General features: G+C 39.6%; 1 protein-coding gene across 1 annotated transcript; it reads left to right on the top strand.

The window, feature by feature from the left end:
- The first annotated feature begins 224 nt into the window (after window positions 1–224).
- LOC110671343 (leucine-rich repeat receptor-like serine/threonine-protein kinase BAM3) lies at window positions 225–4,663 on the top strand. The gene is made up of 2 exons (XM_058130007.1): window positions 225–3,039; window positions 3,903–4,663. Exons 1-2 carry the CDS (start codon window positions 417–419, stop codon window positions 4,238–4,240), a joined length of 2,961 nt encoding a protein of 986 aa, XP_057985990.1. The 5' UTR covers window positions 225–416; the 3' UTR covers window positions 4,241–4,663.
- The last annotated feature ends 17,060 nt before the right edge of the window (window positions 4,664–21,723 follow it).

Genomic DNA, 21,723 nt, shown 5'->3' on the forward strand with positions numbered 1-21,723 from the left:
TTTTCTTAGATTTGGGGTTAAGTGAAATCCTGGAAATTAGCTGTTGAAGATTCAACTAATGCTGGGTTTGGATAGATTATATGATAAGAAAAGTAATAAAGCAAAAGGGTATATAAGTAACTTGGGGTAGAAAAGCAAAGGAAGATTCAAGTAATGGTTGATGAAACGGTCTGTTTCTATGCATCTTTATGCTTTTTTGCTTTTCTTTTTTAAAAGCAAAAGATGGTAACCAAAAAAAATTATACTCCGCCAAAGGGAAATAAAGAGGGCCTCTTGCTCTTGGATGCTGTTCATGTTCAACAACTTTGCCTTTTTAAGATTCATTAGACCTCTCTCTGTCTCCTTTTCTAGTATGAGCTATGAAATGGTTAAGGATTTTCTTGATTAGAACCCATTTCTTGGTTTAATACAATAACATGGCTGCTGCTGTGAAATTTGCCTTCTTCTCTTCTCTACTTCTTTTGATTCTCACTTGTTCTCAATCACTTTCTTCACATAATTTCTACCTCAAGAGGCAAGCTTCAATCCTTGTTTCTATTAAACAATCTTTTGAATCCTATGATCCTTTCCTCATTTCCTGGAATATGTCAAACTACTTGCTTCTTTGCTCTTGGGCTGGCATCCGTTGCGACGATATGAACAGATCAGTAGTTTCTTTAGATATATCAAATTCCAATATCTCTGGCTCTCTCTCACCTCTCATCACTGAACTTCGAAGTCTTGTCAATCTTTCTCTCACTGGAAACAGCATCTCCGGCGAGTTCCCACGAGAAATTCGCAAGCTTCCAAGGCTTCAATTCCTGAACATTTCTGATAATCAATTCAGTGGAGAGCTGGACTGGGACTTCTCTCAGTTGAAAGAGCTTCAAGTGCTGGATGTTTATGATAACAACTTCAATGGTTCACTTCCACTTGGTGTAACTCAACTCGCCAAGCTGAAACACTTGGATTTTGGCGGGAATTACTTTACAGGAACTATCCCTGCGAGCTATGGAAGTATGGTGCAGCTGAATTATCTTTCAGTCAAGGGAAACGATTTGCGTGGTTTTATACCTGGCGAGCTTGGTAATCTTACTAATCTTGAGCGGCTCTACTTAGGTTATTTCAATGAATTTGATGGTGGAATCCCTCATGAGTTGGGCAAATTAATCAATCTGGTTCATCTAGACCTTGCAAATTGCAGCTTAGAGGGTCCGATACCTCCAGAGTTGGGCAATCTTAACAAATTAGATACCCTTTTCTTGCAAACAAATGAGCTCTCTGGCTCGATTCCTCGGGAGCTGGGCAATTTGAGCAGCATCAAATCTCTGGATCTTTCAAACAATGTTCTAGCGGGAGATATACCACTTGAATTTTCAGGGCTTCAAGAACTCACTCTACTGAACCTATTCCTTAACAAGCTTCACGGAGAAATCCCCCGTTTTGTCACAAAGCTACCAAAGTTGGAAGTCCTGAAGCTTTGGCGCAATAATTTCACAGGAGCTATTCCTGAAAACCTTGGAGAAAACGGCAGATTAATTGAACTTGATCTCTCAAGCAATAAGCTTACTGGATTAGTCCCCAGATCACTCTGCTTAGGAAGGAACCTGCAGATTCTCATTTTGCGGATCAACTTTCTGTTTGGGCCTCTGCCTGATGATCTTGGCCACTGCGACACACTAACAAGAGTTAGATTGGGGCAGAATTACCTGACAGGATCAATTCCAAGTGGGTTTCTTTACTTGCCAGAGTTATCACTCATGGAGCTGCACAGCAATTATCTGAGCGGACGAGTTCCAGAGCAAACCAGTAAGCTATCCTCAAAACTTAAGCAGCTGAATATTTCAGACAATCGTTTATCTGGGCCACTTCCTGCATCTATAGGAAATTTCTCTAGCCTGCAGATTCTTCTATTGAGTGGAAACCAATTCGCAGGGGAAATTCCACCTGAAATAGGTCGATTGAAAAATGTCCTAACTTTGGATATGAGTAGAAACAACTTTTCAGGAAATATTCCCCATGAGATTGGTAATTGTCAAATGCTGACTTCCTTAGATTTGAGCCAAAACCAACTGTCAGGTCCAATCCCAACTCAGATCACTCAAATTCACATATTAAACTACTTGAATGTCTCCTGGAACCACTTGAACCAGGGCCTTCCTAAGGAAATTGGGTCCATGAAAAGCCTAACCTCTGCAGATTTCTCCCATAATAACTTCTCTGGTTCCATGCCCGAATTTGGACAGTATTCATTATTTAACTCCTCATCTTTTGCTGGTAATCCTTACCTGTGTAGCTCATACTTGATTCCTTGCAACAAATCCTCCACCTCTTCATTACAATTCCATGACCAAAACAACTCCAGGATACATGTCCCTGGAAAATTCAAACTTGTTTTTGTTCTAGGACTATTAGCATGTTCATTGGTATTTGTTGTTTTGGCAATCATCAAGGCTCGAAAGATACGAAGAAACTCGAAAAGTTGGAAGCTCACAGCATTCCAAAAGCTGGAATTCGGATGTGAAGACATACTAGAATGTGTCAAGGAAAACAACATCATAGGTAGAGGAGGAGCTGGGATTGTGTATAAAGGGATAATGCCAAATGGAGAACAAGTAGCAGTGAAGAAATTGATGGGAATAAGCAAAGGGTCATCTCATGACAATGGTCTCTCAGCAGAAATACAAACATTAGGCAGAATTAGACACAGGAACATTGTGAGATTGCTGGGATTTTGTTCCAATAAAGAGACAAATCTATTAGTCTATGAGTATATGTCACATGGAAGCTTAGGTGAAGTTCTTCATGGGAAGAGAGGAGGGTATCTCAAGTGGGATACCAGGTTGAAAATTGCCATTGAAGCTGCAAAAGGGCTATGTTACTTGCACCATGACTGCTCCCCTCTAATTATCCACAGGGATGTCAAATCGAATAACATTTTGCTAAACTCAGATTTTGAAGCTCATGTAGCTGATTTTGGACTTGCCAAGTTCTTGCAAGATACCGGAACTTCAGAATGCATGTCTGCAATTGCTGGCTCCTATGGCTATATTGCCCCAGGTAATTAGTTAACTTCCTTTTTAGACTAAAATAGATTCCAAGATCAAAATTAAACAATTTAGTTGACTCGTAACCTGATGAGACCATTTTTTGGCCTTTGTAGATATATATGCTTGACTGTGCTACTAATCAAAAGCATTTTTTTTTTCCTCATTTGCCTTTGACGTTATGTAATGATTAAGCCACTCCAAGAAACCAGGTTAATCATTTCATTAAAAAAAAAAACGTTATTGTTCTTCTTCATTTCTGTGTTTTTTGTGGCAACGTAAAAAAGGGGGTATATTTCTTTTCTTTTTTAAAAAATTAATTTTAGGCTTTCTAGAATTACACATAAATTTCCACTTGCTAGGATCAAAGTAGTGTGCAATGCAAGAGACTAACAGTCATGTGGAGTCCAAGAATGGTAAAGTCTCCACTAACGCAAAGGAAAAAAGAAATTATTCTTTCTTTTGCTTTTCCTCTCAGCTTTATCACACAATACTTACCATGGGTGTGTGAGCTTCACAACATTCACACCAATCACAAGCAACCTTTTTGACCCAAACCAATGAAAAAAGCAATAACAAATTCCGCAAAAATCCAAGCGTACCACCTTGAGAATCTTGTTTTGGGATCTAATCTTCACTTTCTCTAAGACCTAGGAAGAGGGGAAAAAAAACTATATGGGTATAGAATACAGACACAAAGCATAAGTTAGCTTTTCCTTTTTACATGTACTTGTTGCTCACTTTACCTTCTGTGATGGGTTGAAAACACATCTTTTTCTGTGTATGCATAGGTTGCTTAATTTGCCTCAAACTCCTTCATATTGTTATTATTATTATTAGGCTTTGAATCAATTTCTTTCTGCAATATTTTGTCAGAGTATGCATACACCTTGAAAGTGGATGAGAAGAGTGATGTGTACAGCTTTGGAGTGGTACTGCTAGAGCTAATCGCAGGAAGGAGACCTGTGGGTGACTTTGGAGAAGAAGGACTAGACATTGTTCAATGGACCAAATTACAAACCAACTCAAGCAAAGAAAGAGTGGTTAACATATTGGATCAAAGGGTCACTGATATTCCACTAAATGAAGCAATGCAGGTCTTCTTTGTAGCTATGCTGTGCGTTCAAGAACACAGTATAGAGAGGCCAACCATGAGAGAAGTTGTGCAAATGCTTGCACAAGCTAAGCAACCCAATACATTCCACATGCAGTAGTAGAAAAGGGCGCTTGATAAGATAGGTGATTCATTGATCCAGTGGTGAAAATTGGGTGACTGAGAAGTGAGATCACTCTGCTCAATTGCAGAAGTGGAGCCACATCTATCACTGCAAGATACATCATAGTATGTAATTATCATATTTAGTGCTTTTCTTTTTCCTTTCTTTTTTGGTTGTTACCCAATTTTTGTATTGTACTAATGTTGTTTGAAAAGCACATTTGTCTCCATTATTGTACTTATAGTAAGACTAGGATTAGATTTCAGGTGAGTGGAGGGTGTTTTGGTCATTTTGTCAAGCATATGGAATCAAGAATAGGGAAAGGGGAGCTCTGCAAAATCCTGATGATAATTTTTGGCTTCATTATCGTGTAATCATTTTAGATGGTTTATGAATTTCGTGGTAAGAATGTTCTACTCAGTACATTGACCTAAAACTCACAAATTTTAAATTTTATCATTCATAATTACATTCACAATATTTAAATATATTCAAAATATGACTTGCCATATCAATTTTATCCCATAGTTTGATTTCAAAATGTATTACTTAAATTTAATTTTTCGAATATAATTTTCAATAACTTTTTCCTCCCTTCAAGAAAGTAGTTATATCATGTGCAAAATTTTAAGCCGCTAAAATCAAGAATTATATATAAAAAAATTTGGAAAAATCTCAACTCAATTAAATAATATATATATATATATATATATATATATATATATATATATATATATATATATATATATATATATATATATCATTTTAAGAGTAATTTACAATTTAATCTTTGATATTTAGTAAAATATATTACTCAATCTCTATATTTTCAAAATCAAACAAGTTAATTACTTACTTCTTAATCTGTTAATAAAATAATTTATGTTTGTCGCAAGGTATTTTGCGGTCGCCTGAACGAACCCTCACCGAAGTGGAAAAGAGTGAGGAGTCGCCAGAGGGAAATTAAAGAAAACCGTTTGTGAAGATAAATTGAAATGAAACCACTTCAAGGCAGAGATTCTAGGTTCGGGGTTCGTAACGGGTGGGGAAGGTGTTAGGCACCCCACCTCGTCCCTTAATAAGGGTAAGTAGATTTAACTTTGCATTTTTTATAAATTAGTTAGGAGGGCTTGAATGGAAATGTTAATCCTTTTGACAAAAGGAATATTTGATTTTTCACTAAATTCAGATTACCCAGATACATAAGTAAATGAGACAACCTTAGTGAGTTACTGTTGTATGTTAATTTTGTTTGAAGGGGCTATTTGGTTAAAATTCAATTTGAGAATCGGATAAGAACTCTCCTCCGATCTCTTTTAGATTAAGATTCGAATTTTGGATCGAATAAGAACTCTTCTCCGATCACCTTTTTTTAAAATTTTGGATTGAGAATCGGATAAAAACTCTTCTCCGATCTCTTTTAATTAAAGTTTTGGATTGAGAATCGGATAAGAACTCTCCTCCGATCTCTTTTAATATTTATTAAAATCTTAGATTGAGAATCGGATAAGAACTCTCCTCTGATCTCTTTTAGATTAAGATTCGAATTTTGGATCGAATAAGAACTCTTCTCCGATCACCTTTTTTTAAAATTTTGGATTGAGAATCAGATAAAAACTCTCCTCCGATCTCTTTTAATTAAAGTTTTGGATTGAGAATTGGATAAGAACTCTCCTCCGATCTCTTTTAATATTTATTAAAATCTTAGATTGAGAATCGGATAAGAACTCTCCTCCGATCTCTTTTAATATTTATTAAAATTTTAGCTTGAGGATCGGATAAGAACTCTCCTCCGACCTCTTTTAAATTATTAAAATTTTAGCTTGAGGATCGGATAAGAACTCTCCTCCGACCTCTTTTAAATTATTAAAATTTTAACTTGAGGATCGGATAAGAACTCTCATCCGACCTCTTTTAAATTATTTGTTAAAGTTTTAGGTGAGAATCGGATAAGAATCCTCCTCCGATCTCTTTTAAATTATTTGCTGAAATTCTGGTTGAGGATCGGATAAGGACTCCCTTCCGCTCTCTTTTATTTAAATGGTAGTCGGATAAGGACTTTTCCGATCTCTCTAAATCTTACCTATCGAGAGGACCTAAGGCTAAGGGTTCTGACATTCAAAGGTATCAGGGGGTCTGAGTAAGACTTTTTTAACTTATTGGTACCTTAGGACTGGGCAGGGGATACCAAACCGAGTTCTCCGACCTTCCTATATGGTCACCTCACCAGCACTTTTCGATACCCGATCTATTCCATTTAGTTATCCAAGGTTTGGTTTTATTCTGTATTATGACGTCTTGCCCAATAATCTATTGAGTTATTCTAGTGACTCGGCTTCACCATTTTCCTGGCTTATTATTTAGACCTTTCATTATTTCAAAGGGACTCTTAAGTTGCCGTTACCTACATTTTATCCAACCACTTATACATTACTCGGGACTAGATGACTTGCGTTCAGAAATAATAAAGATTAACAAAAGTATGGATTGGCCGACATGGGAATAAACTAGAGCATAACCTTTCTTTGTATTTTTTAGCGTGACATGAACTTAAAGAAAATAACATGCATAAAAAAGGACAAAGGAAATACGTAAAATGAGAACTAAACTTAATAAAATGGCAATATGAACACTGACCTGTAGGGAGTCAAATCTATTGAACTAATTACAGAATCACGAAACGTAATAAGATTGCAGGTTGATAGCCGGAAGACTAAGGTTCGCCTTGAAACAAAAGGTGCTTCACTAAATGCAATCGCGTCAAAATTGCACCCGAGTTTAAATGAGATTGAGCATGGACGATGGAAGTGGAAATAAAGATAACAAGGAAATGAAAATGTGAGCGTTACGGGATAATGAACGAGCTGAAAATGGAGAGTTTCAGTGTTCAAAATCTTTTTAAGAAAACACTTCAGAAAACTGGTTCCAAAAGTTCTTCTTATGAAAGCAGAGTAACGATCTGAATTAAATTTCAGAGTTCTTCCGCTATAGTAACTACCTCCTTTCTTTTTATCCGTCCGCCCCTTGAACAGTTTTTCATACAGGTATTTATAGGGACCGGGTGCTTCCCCTGAAGGGTCAGGATCTATCTTGAGGGAGATGGAGGGTCAAGATTTCAAAGGACATAATCCGAGGCTCAAGAATTAAAGAGAATTAGAACAGAAGGCCGAGATCCCCTTCAGAATATTTGTCCTTTTCCTCTTTTAATCTGACGTTCCCAAATTCTCTTGTCCGGGGCGATCTAAGGGCTAGGAGTGAAAGGCGCCGGTCTTGTCGTCTTCTTCTTTGATCCAATGGCCCTAGGCTCGTCCTTACAAGTCGGATCAATGGTGGAGATTGGAAGGTACAACGCTGTCATGACATACTCTGGCACCTGTCAGTAATGCGGGCGATTCTGGGGCGTGCGGTTGAGATTTCACCTGCAACGCTTTAACTACCTCGGCTCTGATTATGACGACAGTGGTAGGCGCCTTATTCTCTTTGTTTTCTGCTCTCTTCTCCTTTCCGATCTTCTTAACATGATCCTTCTCCGATCTTTTATACCGGCTTCCCTTCTTCTGATCTCTATCATTCCGATCTTTCCCTTAATCAGGTCCGGTCCGGTCAAAGCATTAATTCCCCTCGATTCCCGAAGCGTCTGCTTCGTTTTCTACTTAGCAATAAATGCCCGATTTTCCCCTATATATACTCCTGGCAGAAGAGACTTTCCTCATTCGATTTTCCTCTCTTCCTTCTTACTTCCCTGTTCTAGCTGCTCCGGCAGTAGTTCCGGCCATGATTGTGGATTTTGATCTTTTTTCGATGGACCTTTTTATTCCCCGACTAAAAATTTACGATCCCGGTGATCGAGAAATTATGATGACTGCACTTAATGACCGTGAGAGAACCGGACTAACTTACCGATCTGGATCAAGGACCTCGATCTTATTAACCTCGAATCGTTCGACCGATACAAATGGTGAACTGATTTCGGGCGAGAAGACTGCTAATATTCCCCTTAACACCAGCGACTGCCCCTTGGCGTTCATCCGGCTCCTCTCCGCACTGGGTGTTCCGACAGCGGTTCGGTTTCGAGCGGTAACATCGATGACGACGTCTCTCATCTTCATGGGAGTCATAGTCACCCCATCTGAGCTGTACATCTATCCGATGTCAACAGTCGGTCTCCTGGTCAAACACATCTTTTGACTCAGCCACAAGACTAGGCTTTGACATAGGCCTTTAGATGGGATGTTCCATCAGTCTCTAGAGATCGCCCAAATGATGTATTTTATTTTCAATGTAATCCGATCTCTAGAGATCACCAAAATGATGTAGTCCAATTTTATTGTAATCCGATCCCTAGAGATCGCCCAAATGATGTATTTTATTTTCGATGTAATCCGATCTCTAGAGATCACCGAAATGATGTAGTCCAATTTTAATGTAATCCGATCCCTAGAGATCGCCCAAATGATGTAATCCGATCTTTTGGAAATAAAGATTTTATTTTGTCAATTATTATCTTATTATTATTGCATTAATTATTTTTCGATCTCTGGTTTGTTTATCCTATCTGGTTCCTAACTCAACAACCCTTAACCGATCCGTACTTTCAAACATTCGCCTTGATTAGCCGATCCCTAACTGGCCGGTCTCTCCTTATGGAATTCTGGAATATTCGTGAGACGTGTCAGAACAGCTGGCGAGTCCCCCGCTAACCGATGCATTGCCTGGAACATCGTGAGCATTAAATGCTCAGACGAGCATAAATAGGGGTGGGGTTAGCCAGTTGCTCTCTTATGCCATTTTCTGTCTCTCGCGAACAACTTCAAAATTCTCTCGTTTTCTCAAGTTCTTCCGACTCCGATCAAGCTCCGGTAGGGGTTTTGATCCTTGTTTTAGTTTAAATTCTTTATTTCCTTTGAAAATGAGCGGCGCCGAAGGTCAGAGAGCGGCGAGCCCTCCTTCCATCCAGTTCTCGTGGTCATCTGATGAAGTAGAGGTGGTCGGGCCAAGCGCACGACCTGAACCTCCTAAGGTCTCCGTTCCAGCTCGGGGACAAGCGACATCATCAAGGCATGCGCCTTCTTCAGGGAGAGAGAATCTTTCCATGGACGAGCTGCCATCGGTCCTTCAAGAAACCGATCTGCAGTCGTTCAGCCAGGAGTACAACATTGAGCCTGATTCATATGAACTTATCCGGTGTCACGGCGATCACCGGGCCGATCATTTCTTCGAAGAGAACGACATGATTATAGTATACGAAGAACAGTTGAAAGCCGGGCTGCGGTTCCCTCTTGACGACTTCTTTAAGGAAGTCTTAAAATTTTACCAAGTGTGCATAGCCCAAGTTCACCCGAACTCGTGGCGGATCTTAGTAGCCTTCCGAGGCCTCTGCCGAGCTAAGGGATTCCGTCCTACGCCTAAGGTTTTCGCCGAACTGCATAGGTTAACTCGTCGAAAGGACGATGAGTATTGGTTTTTCCAGGCGAAGCCACATTGCGGGCTCTTCACCGATCTGCCCTCCTCCCTAAAAAATTGGAAGAACCGCTTCTTCATTCTAAGGAGTAAAATTTCGAACGGCTTTGAGGGTTTCCCTCGTTGCTGGCTACACCAAGGCCCCTTAATTCCGAAGCGTCTCGTGTTGAATAGGGAAGAGGGCGCAATGGTGATGGAGTTTAAGGAGCAGGCGTCCAGAGAGAAGTTCTCTTGTTTGGATGCAGTGACTGCCGAACTTCATCACTGGACAATGGAGTTGATCACCGGCAAAGATCGCGGGCTTCAACTCTCTGACCTCGGCATCGGTATTTTCTACATCTCAGATCTCAGGACCTTAGCGATCTCACTGACCTCTTCTTTGTGCAGGTATGGCAAGCGGCGAAGCCTCCAAGGAGAACCAAAAATGAAAGAGGGAGATCTCCCGGAAGGTACGGGAGATGAAGCGGGCCGAGGAGATGCAGACACCTCGTCATGAGCCCAGGGAAATACAAGAAGGCTCATCTCAACCTTCGGGACCGGTGGTCGTAGAAGTGGTCCGATCCCCTCCTCGCCGGGAAGAGCCGCCTCCACCTCCTCCAATTGCTTCGGGCGCGGAAGGGGGTCCTTCCCAACAACAGGTGAGGCCCCTTTCCCGCGGCACTCAAGTTCTGCTCCACTCGCTGGAGAAGAACCGGACTGTTTGGGAAAACCCGAGTTTCGCTAAGGTGTTGGGGTCCTCCATCTGCCTACGGGAGGATCGGGATAGGCTGTCTCCGGATAGTCTTAACGACATCCTGACCCGATCTATGAGCCTGAATGTGGAGTGTTTGGTGAACCAGCACATCATACGGGAGAAGGCACATCGCCTGGGTAAAGAGGTCGAGAGGATGGGTCATGAAGCAGCTTCCCTCCGATCCCAACTATCATCCGCTCAGGACTACATATCTCAACTTGAGGGGCGAATGAAGTACTATGAGGACAAGCTGGCCGAGCAAGCTCATGTTCTGGCTGAGCGAGATCATGCGCTTGGAGAAGTTCAGGCGCTCCGGGCCGATGAAGCTGCTCAACTCGCTCACCTTGTTGAGGAGCTCAAGGCGAAAGAAGAAGAGATGGTGATCGGAGTGGCCGGCGCTTATGTGAATGCTCACTGAGATCTCCTGGCCGAGCTCAAGAAGCGTTATCCTGAGGAGGACTTCTCCTGGATGGCCAACCTAGCTCCCGAGGATGAAGGTGAGGATAGCGAGGAGGAGGTTGAGGGTGAGAGAGGAGATGGACAAAATGTAAATCAGGCTGGGGGTGATCCTCCAGCTGAATGACTTGTACAAATTCTGAAATGAAATGAAATGAAATGCCTCTTTTGTTCGGTGAATGGTTGTGATCGAAAAATCTCTAAATTACTTAAGCACTTGATTGTCTGAGTATATTGAAATAACTAAAAGTGATTATTAACCTAAGTGTGAGAGATCGGAAAACACAATGAGCATGAGAACGGTAGGGAACCAACGCTAAACGGGACTTGATTAAAATTGGAAATTTGGCGAACCCACTTAAGATCGAGATCATCATTACACCGGATTGGAATCTTAACTTGATTATTTCTAAACTTCTAAAATGAGAGATCGGCAATAAGACTGGTAACAAAGATCTAGTGTTAGTTTAATTTTGTTTGACAAAAGAGATCAGGAATGTACTTGACTGGTCAGGAGATTCGACAATTGGTTTGAGAGGTCAGTGAGTGATTTAATAGACCGGTAAGGCTTTAACTGATATGAGGACTTAGCATTGATTCAATTCCTTGTGAGGGGAGATCAGAAATGTGGTTATCTAGCAAAGAGAGATCGGAAATATAATTGGCTATCAAAAGGAGACTTAGTGCTGGGGATCGGTTTCAAAATTTATTGATTCAGGGGATCGGCCAAAATATGGTGTCGACAATGTTGTTACTCTATCATTAATTCAAGTTTCAATTAAACCCTTGATATTTTAATAAAACTAAAATTTGATTTTTTTTTTTTAAAACATCTAAAATTTGATATTTTAATGAAACTAATAATTTAATTTTTATAATTTTAAAATCAAATAATTTAGTCTCTCATAATTCAAATTTTTTATTCAAATAGTCAATATATTTTATATTTAAATAATTATATATATTATCATTAAATTTAAAACATAAAATATATAAATATTATTTAAAAATATAATAAATATAATTTTTTTATTAAAATGTCTTCAGTGCATTGTATCCTAAATTATTAGGAGTAATTATACTAAAATTTATGTGTTCATATTTATAATGCATAGACTCATTAAATATGTGTAGCATGATAAAAACGCATTTAAAATTAGGAAGATTAAAATAATTTTTTATATTTTTTTACTAATTTAATTATAGTTAAATTTTAAGGATAAATATCATATTACCTAAATTAATAAATGTAATAGTATAATAATTTTTTATTTATTCACATTGCATAATATTGATCAAACATTATAAATTTCGTTATATAAATATAATATTATTATAACACCCCAAATTTTTTTAAATTTATTATTTTGTGAGTAATATTAATGTTTTAATTTTATTTAAATTTTAGGAAATTATTTGAAATTTTTCGGATTTTAGAAATCGGGTTTGATTTTCTGAAAATAAAAAACTTTGATGATTTTTAAAAAATTAATTTAAAGACCACGTGGCAAAACTAAAAATATATTTGGAGTCTATGAATTTTTCTGAGTTTTCTAGAATTTTTTCGAAATTTTTGGATCTCGTTTTTTGTCCCAAGGCAGAGTAAAAAATTCAATTTCGGGTACCCTGAATCGAACTGGCCGATCGAACCAGACCGGATCGGACCGGCTGAATCGGGCCAACTCCTACGTCTTCTTCTTTTTCTTCCTGCGCGCATTTCCTCTTCTCCTCTCCCTCCCCTTTTCTCTCTCCTCCCTCACCCTCAGGCCGCGCCGCAGCCTCCCCACCTCGCCGGCGCGCCGCCCCAGTCCCTCCTCACGGCCGGCTGTCGTCCCTGGTGGCCGGAAAACGCGCACGAACTCCTACTCTGCGCGCGCGATGCTTCAGCTTCCCGGCCGAAATCCGGCCGATCCGGCCACCAATTGGGTCGAGTCTTGTGTCAAACACTATTTGCACCTCGAGAGCTTGCTATAGACACCAAGAACACTAAAATCCATCGAGCGGTTTGTCCAATTTTTGTCCGGGAAGTTTTAGACCATTTCGAATTTTAGGCTAGATTTCTCGCAAACCGTGAACCCCACGAGGAAACCGAGATACCAGAGTGTTCCACTCGTCGAGAGCTTCGCGACAATATAAATTTCAAAATTTTTCGATATCGTTTTTCGGTGCATCCCACGAAACTTCGCAGTGTTTTTCCGAGCATTAAATGAGCTTAAAAAATTTCGTAAAAATTTTATACTAACCCCTGTGTTGTGGGCTTCGTGTAGGTACCTTCAATTCGCGAAAATTAGACAGTTGTTCGGGTCTGTGAATTTCTGGCCAGACAGACCGGCTACCGAAAAAGTCTTGAAATTGGATCGGGATTTTGGCTACCCCACCGTTGTCAGACGCCCCGAGCGCATTCCAGAGATTGGAATCGGCATAGGTAAACCCGAACCTTACTTTTTCATAATTTTCTAGTGCTTAAATGGGATTAAAAATCCATAAAATATTCGTGGTAGCTCAGAAAATTATGATTCTTTTTGCATTAGCCTAGTAATATTGCTAAGGACCGCGGGGTAAAGTTTTAGAATTTTTAGAGTTTATTTGGGTAGTTTTTGCAAAAAGGGTCAATTATAAGGACTAAACTGTAATTTTATATATTGTGATTAATGACTGTTCGGATGGGCCCAGGAGGGGGGTGTATGGTTGGTGCATATAGAAGTGTGTTTTAAATCCATTTGAGGTTGGGTAGGTCTTAGGTAAAGGGGAGACTCTGCCGGATTTTCGACACGACTTAGAAAGTCTTTGGTCTTTTTCTTAGTTTGTATTGAGTCAAATTTATTAAATGATTGTAATAAAATCGTCTGGTGAGCCGAGACAGCCTTCTTCCTCTGCCCAACCGCCACAGTGACTGCTGTCAAGTCTGTGAGTAAAATATTAATTATAATTGTAATTTCGATATTATTATATGTTCAAGCATGCCCATGCATCACTTATATGTATATATCTATGTAGTTAAACTCTAGGCACGTTTTATGTTACATTCACAACTGTTAAAGTGCCATGGATGTTGTTGTGGTAATTTGGAGCAGTGTGCGTGCGTTGGCGTGCGTGTGATGTGGTGTTGGCTATGGATAGGATGGGTAGACACGGCTTGAGATCTTCGCTGGGACCCTGTCCTTCGGGGTAGACACGGCTTGAGTTCTTCGCTGAGACCCCGATTTGGTTTATTAAGCGAAAGTCCAGCTTGAGATCTTCGCTGGCACAGGTTAGATTAAAGAGAGCTGTATAGGGGATCAGCTCCTATATATTTATGATTTGACATTACTGGGTGTGTGAGTGCTCCAAATTACCTTTTTGTTGTTATGATGTGAAAATATTGCTGATGTTGCATTTCACTCTATAGGGTGCATTAGCTTTAGATAGTTATAGAGATTATGGTTAAAATTGATATTTTACTCTCTGAGTCGAACGCTCACTCCTGTTCATTATTTTTCAGGCTACAGGAGGATTTTTGTTGTGGTTAACCTGCTTCTCTTCTTCGTAGGTCATTTATTAATATTTGTATAATTCTATTAACTACTAGAATTTTCGCATGTGTTAGAAATATTTATTTGTTTTGGGGACTGTAATATAATTATCATGTTGGGCTTGTAAACTTATTATTATATGCATGTTTGTTGGACTGGATGAGGGAGCTGAGCTACCATTTATTTTTATGACATTTGAGTATGTGGAGGGTGAGCTGAGCTCCCCAATTGATTATATATTGTGTTTATAGGTCGGGTGAGTCAAAACTCCCCGTTGAAAGGTTCACTTTATGGCCGGACTCTGTCCGGTTGAATTCTTGAAATTGGGCCCAAATGGGCCTTAGAGTTGGGTTAAGGAATAGTTAGGCTTACTACGGGCCTCGAGGGCTTTAGGCTGGCCCAGGTCCTAGTGCCGGTTCGGCCCATAGGTTGGGTCGTGACAAATGTAGTATCAGAGCTTAAGCTTCAGATTCATAGGGAATAATTGTCTAAAGTGTTGGAAAGAGTCTACTAGGAGTCATATGCGGAAAATAGGGTCCACATTCGTCTTGCATTGTCATCTTTGCTTCTAGTTTCTACTTCATATAATTATGTATAAATATGAGTCTATAGAGCTGTGTAATATGCTGTTTTGAATTTTGTGGGCTAATGCTGCTGAATTTCAGGAAAATGAGTAAAAGTAGGAGAGCTGCCACTGTACTAGAACCAGATGTGCCTGATGAGGTGTCAACACAGGATGAGGCGCCTGCCCCGAGGAGGCGGGGTAGGAGGCCTAGAGCTGCTCAGGTAGAAGAGCAGCTGCCACCAGTTAAGGATCAGTCTTTTATGGCACAGGGTCCCATGGACCCAATGGCAGCTACTCTAGCTGGGTTGCACAAAACTATCGATATGATGGCACAGTATATGGTCCACCCTCCATAGCAGCAGCAGTCCACCGCACTAAAAGGGGAACTTTACAAACAGATAATCAATTTCAAGAAGTTGGTGCCTGGTACTTATGATGTGTCAGACAATGCATATCGGTTTTTGGATTCCTCTGCATACAGCGAGAACGAGTTGCTTGGTGATAGAAGACTTATAGAGTGTATGCAGCATGTAATGGGGCCTATGCCTAGACAATGGATGAATGACTACATATTACCTCGGGTGGAAGGTTTGTTATGGACCCAGTTTATGGAACTGTTTGTCAACCGGTTTGTACCAGAAAGTTTTAGAGATCAAAAGCAGTGGGCCTTTAAGGCCTTAAGGCAGAATGGCAGGTTTATAGATGAATATGCTACAGAATTTCGAATCGGCGGTATGCCCCTACAAAGAAGAATCTGAAACTATGAAGGTGAAGAGGTTCCTAAAGGGGCTTGACAGGAGGTATGCAAACCTGGCCATGATATCTGATCAGTCTTTTGATGTGGTGGTTGATCAAGCCAGACAGATTGAGATTAGCTATGCCGTGGATGATAGCAGAAGGGCAAAGAAAAATTGTAACACCCCCGTTGCATAGCCTGGTATATTTCACTGTTCCGGTGACCGGTGTCGGTCCGGACAATTAATGGGATTAGGGCCACACTTAAGACAATTTGAGAAGCCATAAACACAAATAATTAGTAATGTTTAATTAGTTAACTATAAATAAGAAAAATGGAACATAAGAAGTTAAACGAGCCGAGAGTCACAGCGATGAGTGACCTCCTCGGGAACGACTGCGAAGTCGTTTTAAACTCAAATTTCGAACCGTAAAAAGTGACGTTGCGGTCCTTAGGACCCTTATGAACACAGTGGAAAAGAGAAAACCACGAAAAAGAACTGTTAAGTCAGTCAAATAATTAGGTCAGGGAGCCGAAAGAAATATTGGATTATTTGCAAACCGGGATAAACAGGCGAGGGGCAATTTGGTCAATTGACCCCGAGAGCTGACTCCTGACCTAACTGTCGAATAAAATCGGAGAAAAGAAAATTTTGGAATCGAGAATTAAATTAAAGAACTAATAGAAAAAAAAAAAAAAAAGAAAGAAGATGGAAAAGTCAAAGTGATGAAATCATGCATGATGTCATAAAGGCTTAATTGATTTATTTTATTAATTTGGGAATTTTGGTCTTCCTAAGACATAAAAGAAAAGAAAAGAAAAGAAAAAAAAATATATTAAAGTCATCTTCTTCATCAAAAACGTGATTCTCTCACCCTCACCCTCTCCCTCACCCAAAACCTCCATTAAAGCTCATTTTGAGCTTGATCAAATCCCTAATTCCACCATAGAAAAATTAGCCACCATAGTTAAAGCTTATCTAGGCAACTTGAGAAGAGGATTGAGTAAGAAAGAAAGAAGGAAAATTTGAAGGAAAGGAGGAAGAAAATTGCTACACAAAGGTTAGTATGCTAAACTCTTCATTTATACATTCAAATGCACATGTGATGGTTGAAAGTGGCTTAGAACTTGATTAAATGAAACAAACATGGGAGAATGACCATTGCTGAAATTTGGCCTGGTTGGGAGGAGTATGGTTTGCATGAATATGATGCAATTGAATGAGTTTAGAAACTTTACATAGTTAAATGATTAACATTTAAACCATTAGAACTAGTTAAAGGCATGAAAATGATGAGTTAGGGTTTTCAATGCTAGGGTTTATGAACCAAAAATTGGAGAAATACATAAATGGCATGTTTAACCTATTGTGAAATGAAATAATGGTTAATTATGACCAAATAAGTTGTGTGGGAATTGTTGGAATAAAAATTAAATTCGTAGGTCAATGGTCATGCTGCTGGCAGCATGATCAAACCCACTTTGAAGGACCAAAACTCAAATTTTACAAGTCCAATTGATATGCCACCAATTGGAGATGAAATAGACATAAAAGAGCACAATTTTCATTAAGGAACCATGGCCAAAAACTGACCAAAACTTGGTGAAACAATTGACCAAAGTGGATTGATTGCAGGCTGCTACTGAACTAAACTGACCAAATGAACAGTAACTGTTCATTTGGTCATAACTTGAGTTAGACAGGTCAAATTGACTTGAAATTTGGTCAGGGGTTAGAGGGCATATAGATCTAAAACTTTCATGAAGAACACCAACCCAAATTAGGCCATTAACCCTTTCAAAATCATTGAGCAAAATTAAATTACTGTACTGAGATTCTGCAGAATTTTCATTGAGCAGCAATGTTTGGATGGATATAACTCTCTCTAGAAAACTCGGATTTAGGCGATTCTTGAACCGATGGAAACCTAAGACATAGTACAACATTTCATATGAAGAAAGTGAGACCAAATTATGAACTTAACTTGATCAAATTATTAACCAAAGTTGGACCAAAAATCTGCCAGCACCAAAATCTCAGTATGAACAGTACACGTGAACAGTAAACTTATTTTGGCCATAACTTGAGTTACAAAACTTCGATTGAGGTGATCCAAAAATGAGAATACACTTAAGACAATAAGGAACATTTTCTATGAAGTAAGTTTTGTCAAATTCCAACAATAGATCGACCAATGGAACAGTGCAACTTCGGAGAACCAAAACTGAAAATTGGCAATTTTGCCAAAATGACCTAGGCTTTAAACAAATGACCAAAACCAACAAGTTTGGTGACCAAAATGTGATATGTGGGTGAAGTTGGAGTTCTCATACCCATTAAGCCTTAGAAAGTCAATAATTTGACTTGAATAGTGCAGTGAATAGTAACCCAAAACACAAAATTTCGAGAACGTCGAATTTAACACGTTAGAGCTAGGTAAATGTGAAGTTAAGTTTATTTTGGATTTATTTTAAGTTTTAGTACTGAAACATTGGAAAATTTCATGTTTCAGTGGAAAGAATCTGGGACAGAACCCGAGGAGTCGAGTCAAGGCCAACAGGCGACTCGTTTGAGGTTTGTGCACAACATATACTTTTATAATCATCTTTTGCATATCGTTTTGAATAATGTGAAATATTGGATTATGACATTTTTATGATGTTTGATCTAAATTGTTGAAAGTTATTATGTATATTTGAAAAGACAATATTTAGCAAATTGTTAAGATAAGTTTTGAAACCACAGTGTCATGACCACATATTTGAACACCTCACTAGCACGACTAGTGGGGGTAATTAGTTCAATTTTGATTCCTTCTCTGGAGAAGTGTTGAGGTGTGCCAGTAGAAGAGGATGTGAATGGATATCCATATATTTGAGCTAGCTAGCCTTGTGATATGATTTCTCTTTAGCCTCTGGCTATCGAGATTCATGTGATTTCTCTTAGCCTCGGCTATTGAGATTCTATTTGTTTGAATGGCGTGATCTAAGCGTGGGTATTATGAAATGTATTTTGATACTTTGAAATGAACTTGGTTTACATGTAAAATCTTACAATGCATGATTGTATTTAATTTTCATGTTTAGCCAAAATTTTGAATGAATGTGCTTTAAGTTTTGCATAAAGATTATTTTAGTATATTGTGCACCACTGAGTCCTAGTACTCGTGATAGCTTTATTCTTTGTCGCAGATCTGAGACTAGAGGAAGCAGAGCTTTGAGGTGTGAGAAGCTACTGACCCTAAAGTTTTGGGTATAATTTATACCCTAGCGTAAATATTTCTTTTGATGTATATATTGCACGTAAATGTATGGACATGTACATGGGTCTTGGCACTTGTACAAAGTTTGTATAAAAGTTGTAATAAATTTTAATTTGGACTTTTTGAATGTAAATTTTAGTATGATGAATATATAAATTGTTTATCTTGAATGGAATATGAATAAATGATATTGATGGACAGTATTTTGAGAATTTTTGAACTTGTGAATTTTGAGAAATTGGTTGAGATTGAGTATGAATTTGAAGCAGTGGTTAGATAATTATTGGAAGTGCTTTTATTTCAGGTATTTGAAGAACGGTTTTCTCAAAATACAGAGGAAACTCTGTCAAAATTTTTATAAGATTTGCGGAAAACTAAAATGGCCAAAAATATTAATTAGTTTTAATTTCAACTAAATGTTTTAAATACTTATTAGAAATGCTCACCACTTGTCAAAGATAAGAAAATTATTTTAAAATCCCTTGTAGGGTACTTAATGAGTTATCGGTAGGTGAAGTTCGGTAGTTCATTAGGTATTCTACGGAATCATGTTATGCCTTACAGAGGGGTAAGGTGTGACATATTTTAGTGGTATCAGAGCAAGTTTTTGAATTATGTTTTCAATTGTGAATTTGTGTCTTTTTTTTGTTAAGTACAACTGCTCAATGTCCATAATTGTTACATACAGTGCATTACATCATGAATATGAACTAACGGAGGGAAATCTCCTTGTGTTAATTGTTCAGGAGATACCCTAACTTCAGCCTGAAATGGAAGAAGGGGATCGCTCAGTTGAGCAGTCTGTTGAAGCTGAGGCGCAAGGGGAAGCCCCAGCTTTACCGAATGTCAGTGGGTCAGTAGCACCAGCCCCGCAAATGCAGATTCCACGCACGATTTACCAGATGGCGGCACTGTTTCAACAAATGGCCGGGGGTATGCCTGTTCAAGCTCTACCCCAACCACCTGTGGCACAACCACTGCCTCGGCCGAACAGTATGACAAGTTATTGAAGTATGGGGCTGCAGAATTTAAAGTACTGATAGACCCACTTGAGGCAGAGCAATGGCTTGAAAGAATGGGCCAGTATTTAAGAAGGCTGCCGCCAAGATGAATTGAAGCTTGAGTATTACGTGTCTCTATTGCAAGGGGATGCGTATGACTGGTGGAAGACCATCCCCCACAGCTTGGCTGAACCACCAGTGCTAACCTGGGATGACTTCATCAGAGAGTTCAGACAGAAATACATGCCAGACGCATATATTGATCAGAAATTGCAAGAATTTTGGAGTTTGAAACAAGGGAACCGATCAGTGGCGGAGTATGAGAGGGAGTTCTCCCGCCTGAGTCACTATGCGGAGAGTCTCCTTACTACCAGTAAGGCAAGATGCAAGAGATTTGAGACGGGTTTGAAGCACAGCATAAGGATGCAAGTTGTGGGATTTCGACACAGCAACTTCTCAGAGCTTATGTCTCAAGCACTTGAACTGGAGAGAGTTGAAGCAGAAGCAAACCTAGTGAAGGAAAAAGCTGAAAAATCAGAAAAAGACAAGGGGGAAAAATCAGTTGAACAGAGTTCTGGTGCTACCTCTGGAAAGAAAAAGAAGTTTAGTGGACCCAGCAGGGGTCGAGGTGGAAGATTTGGTAGGGGCCGATTCTGCGGGCGAGACCCCTAGGTGCAGTCGTGATCGGCGAGGGTTCACATTACGCCCGTGAGACTTGTGGCAAGATTCATGGGGAATGTTATTGGGCCATTGGAGCCTGTTTTAAGCTGTGGAGGCAAGGGCCATATAGCTAAAGAAGCTGTACTAGTGCTCAGAGATATGGTCAGCTCCTACTACGCCAAGGGATCTATTGAGTCCTGCTCTCGGAGGTTCACGATCATTTGGCGGAGGAAGAGGCAGAGGTAGAGCACTACTTGACGATCGAGCACAGATTGGTCAATCAGCACAAGGAAGTGCTTCAACCAGAATCTACGCAATGAAACAGTGAGAAGAGGCTGAGACTTTTGATGTGGTAGCTGGTACATTCTCTATCTCTGATCAAGAAGTATTTGTATTATTTGATCCGGGTTCAACCCATTCATATGTTAGTGCTAGCATAGTCAGTTCACTTGCTGTTCCATGTGTGCAAATGGGTTTTGAAGTGCTAGTAACTAGTCCATTAGGACAAGAGGTCCGGGTCAACAAAATTTATAGAGACTGTCCTTTGGTGATCCAAGGACATGTTTTCCTGTCAGACTTGATTGAGATGCCCTTCAGAGAGTATGATATTATCTTAGGCATGGATTGGTTAGCCAGGCATCATGTTATGATTGACTGTAGACTGAAGACAGTCACTTTTGGTCTCCCTTTGTATGGTGATGTGGTAATACACGGGGAGAGGCATTTACTGCCATCAAACATCATTTTAGTGCACTAGCGGAAGAATGATCAGAAAGGGGTGTGAAGCATACTTGGCACATGTGATAGACACCCAAGTGGGGAGTCCAGCACTAAGGGACATCCCTACGGTATGTGACTTTCCGGATGTATTTCTTGATGAGTTACCAGGATTACCTCCAGAAAGAGAAGTGCAATTTGAGATTAATGTTATGCCTAGTGTGGATCCAATCTCCATAACGCCATATAGAATGGCACCTGTAGAATTGAAAGAGTTGAAAGTGCAGTTGCAAGAATTGCTTGACAAGGGCTTTATCCGCCCTAGTGTGTCACCTTGGGGAGCGCCAGTGTTGTTTGTAAAGAAGAAAGATGGCACT

The sequence above is a fragment of the Hevea brasiliensis genome, chromosome 11, assembly GCF_030052815.1.
Source record: "Hevea brasiliensis isolate MT/VB/25A 57/8 chromosome 11, ASM3005281v1, whole genome shotgun sequence".
Classification (NCBI taxonomy): Eukaryota; Viridiplantae; Streptophyta; class Magnoliopsida; order Malpighiales; family Euphorbiaceae; genus Hevea; species Hevea brasiliensis.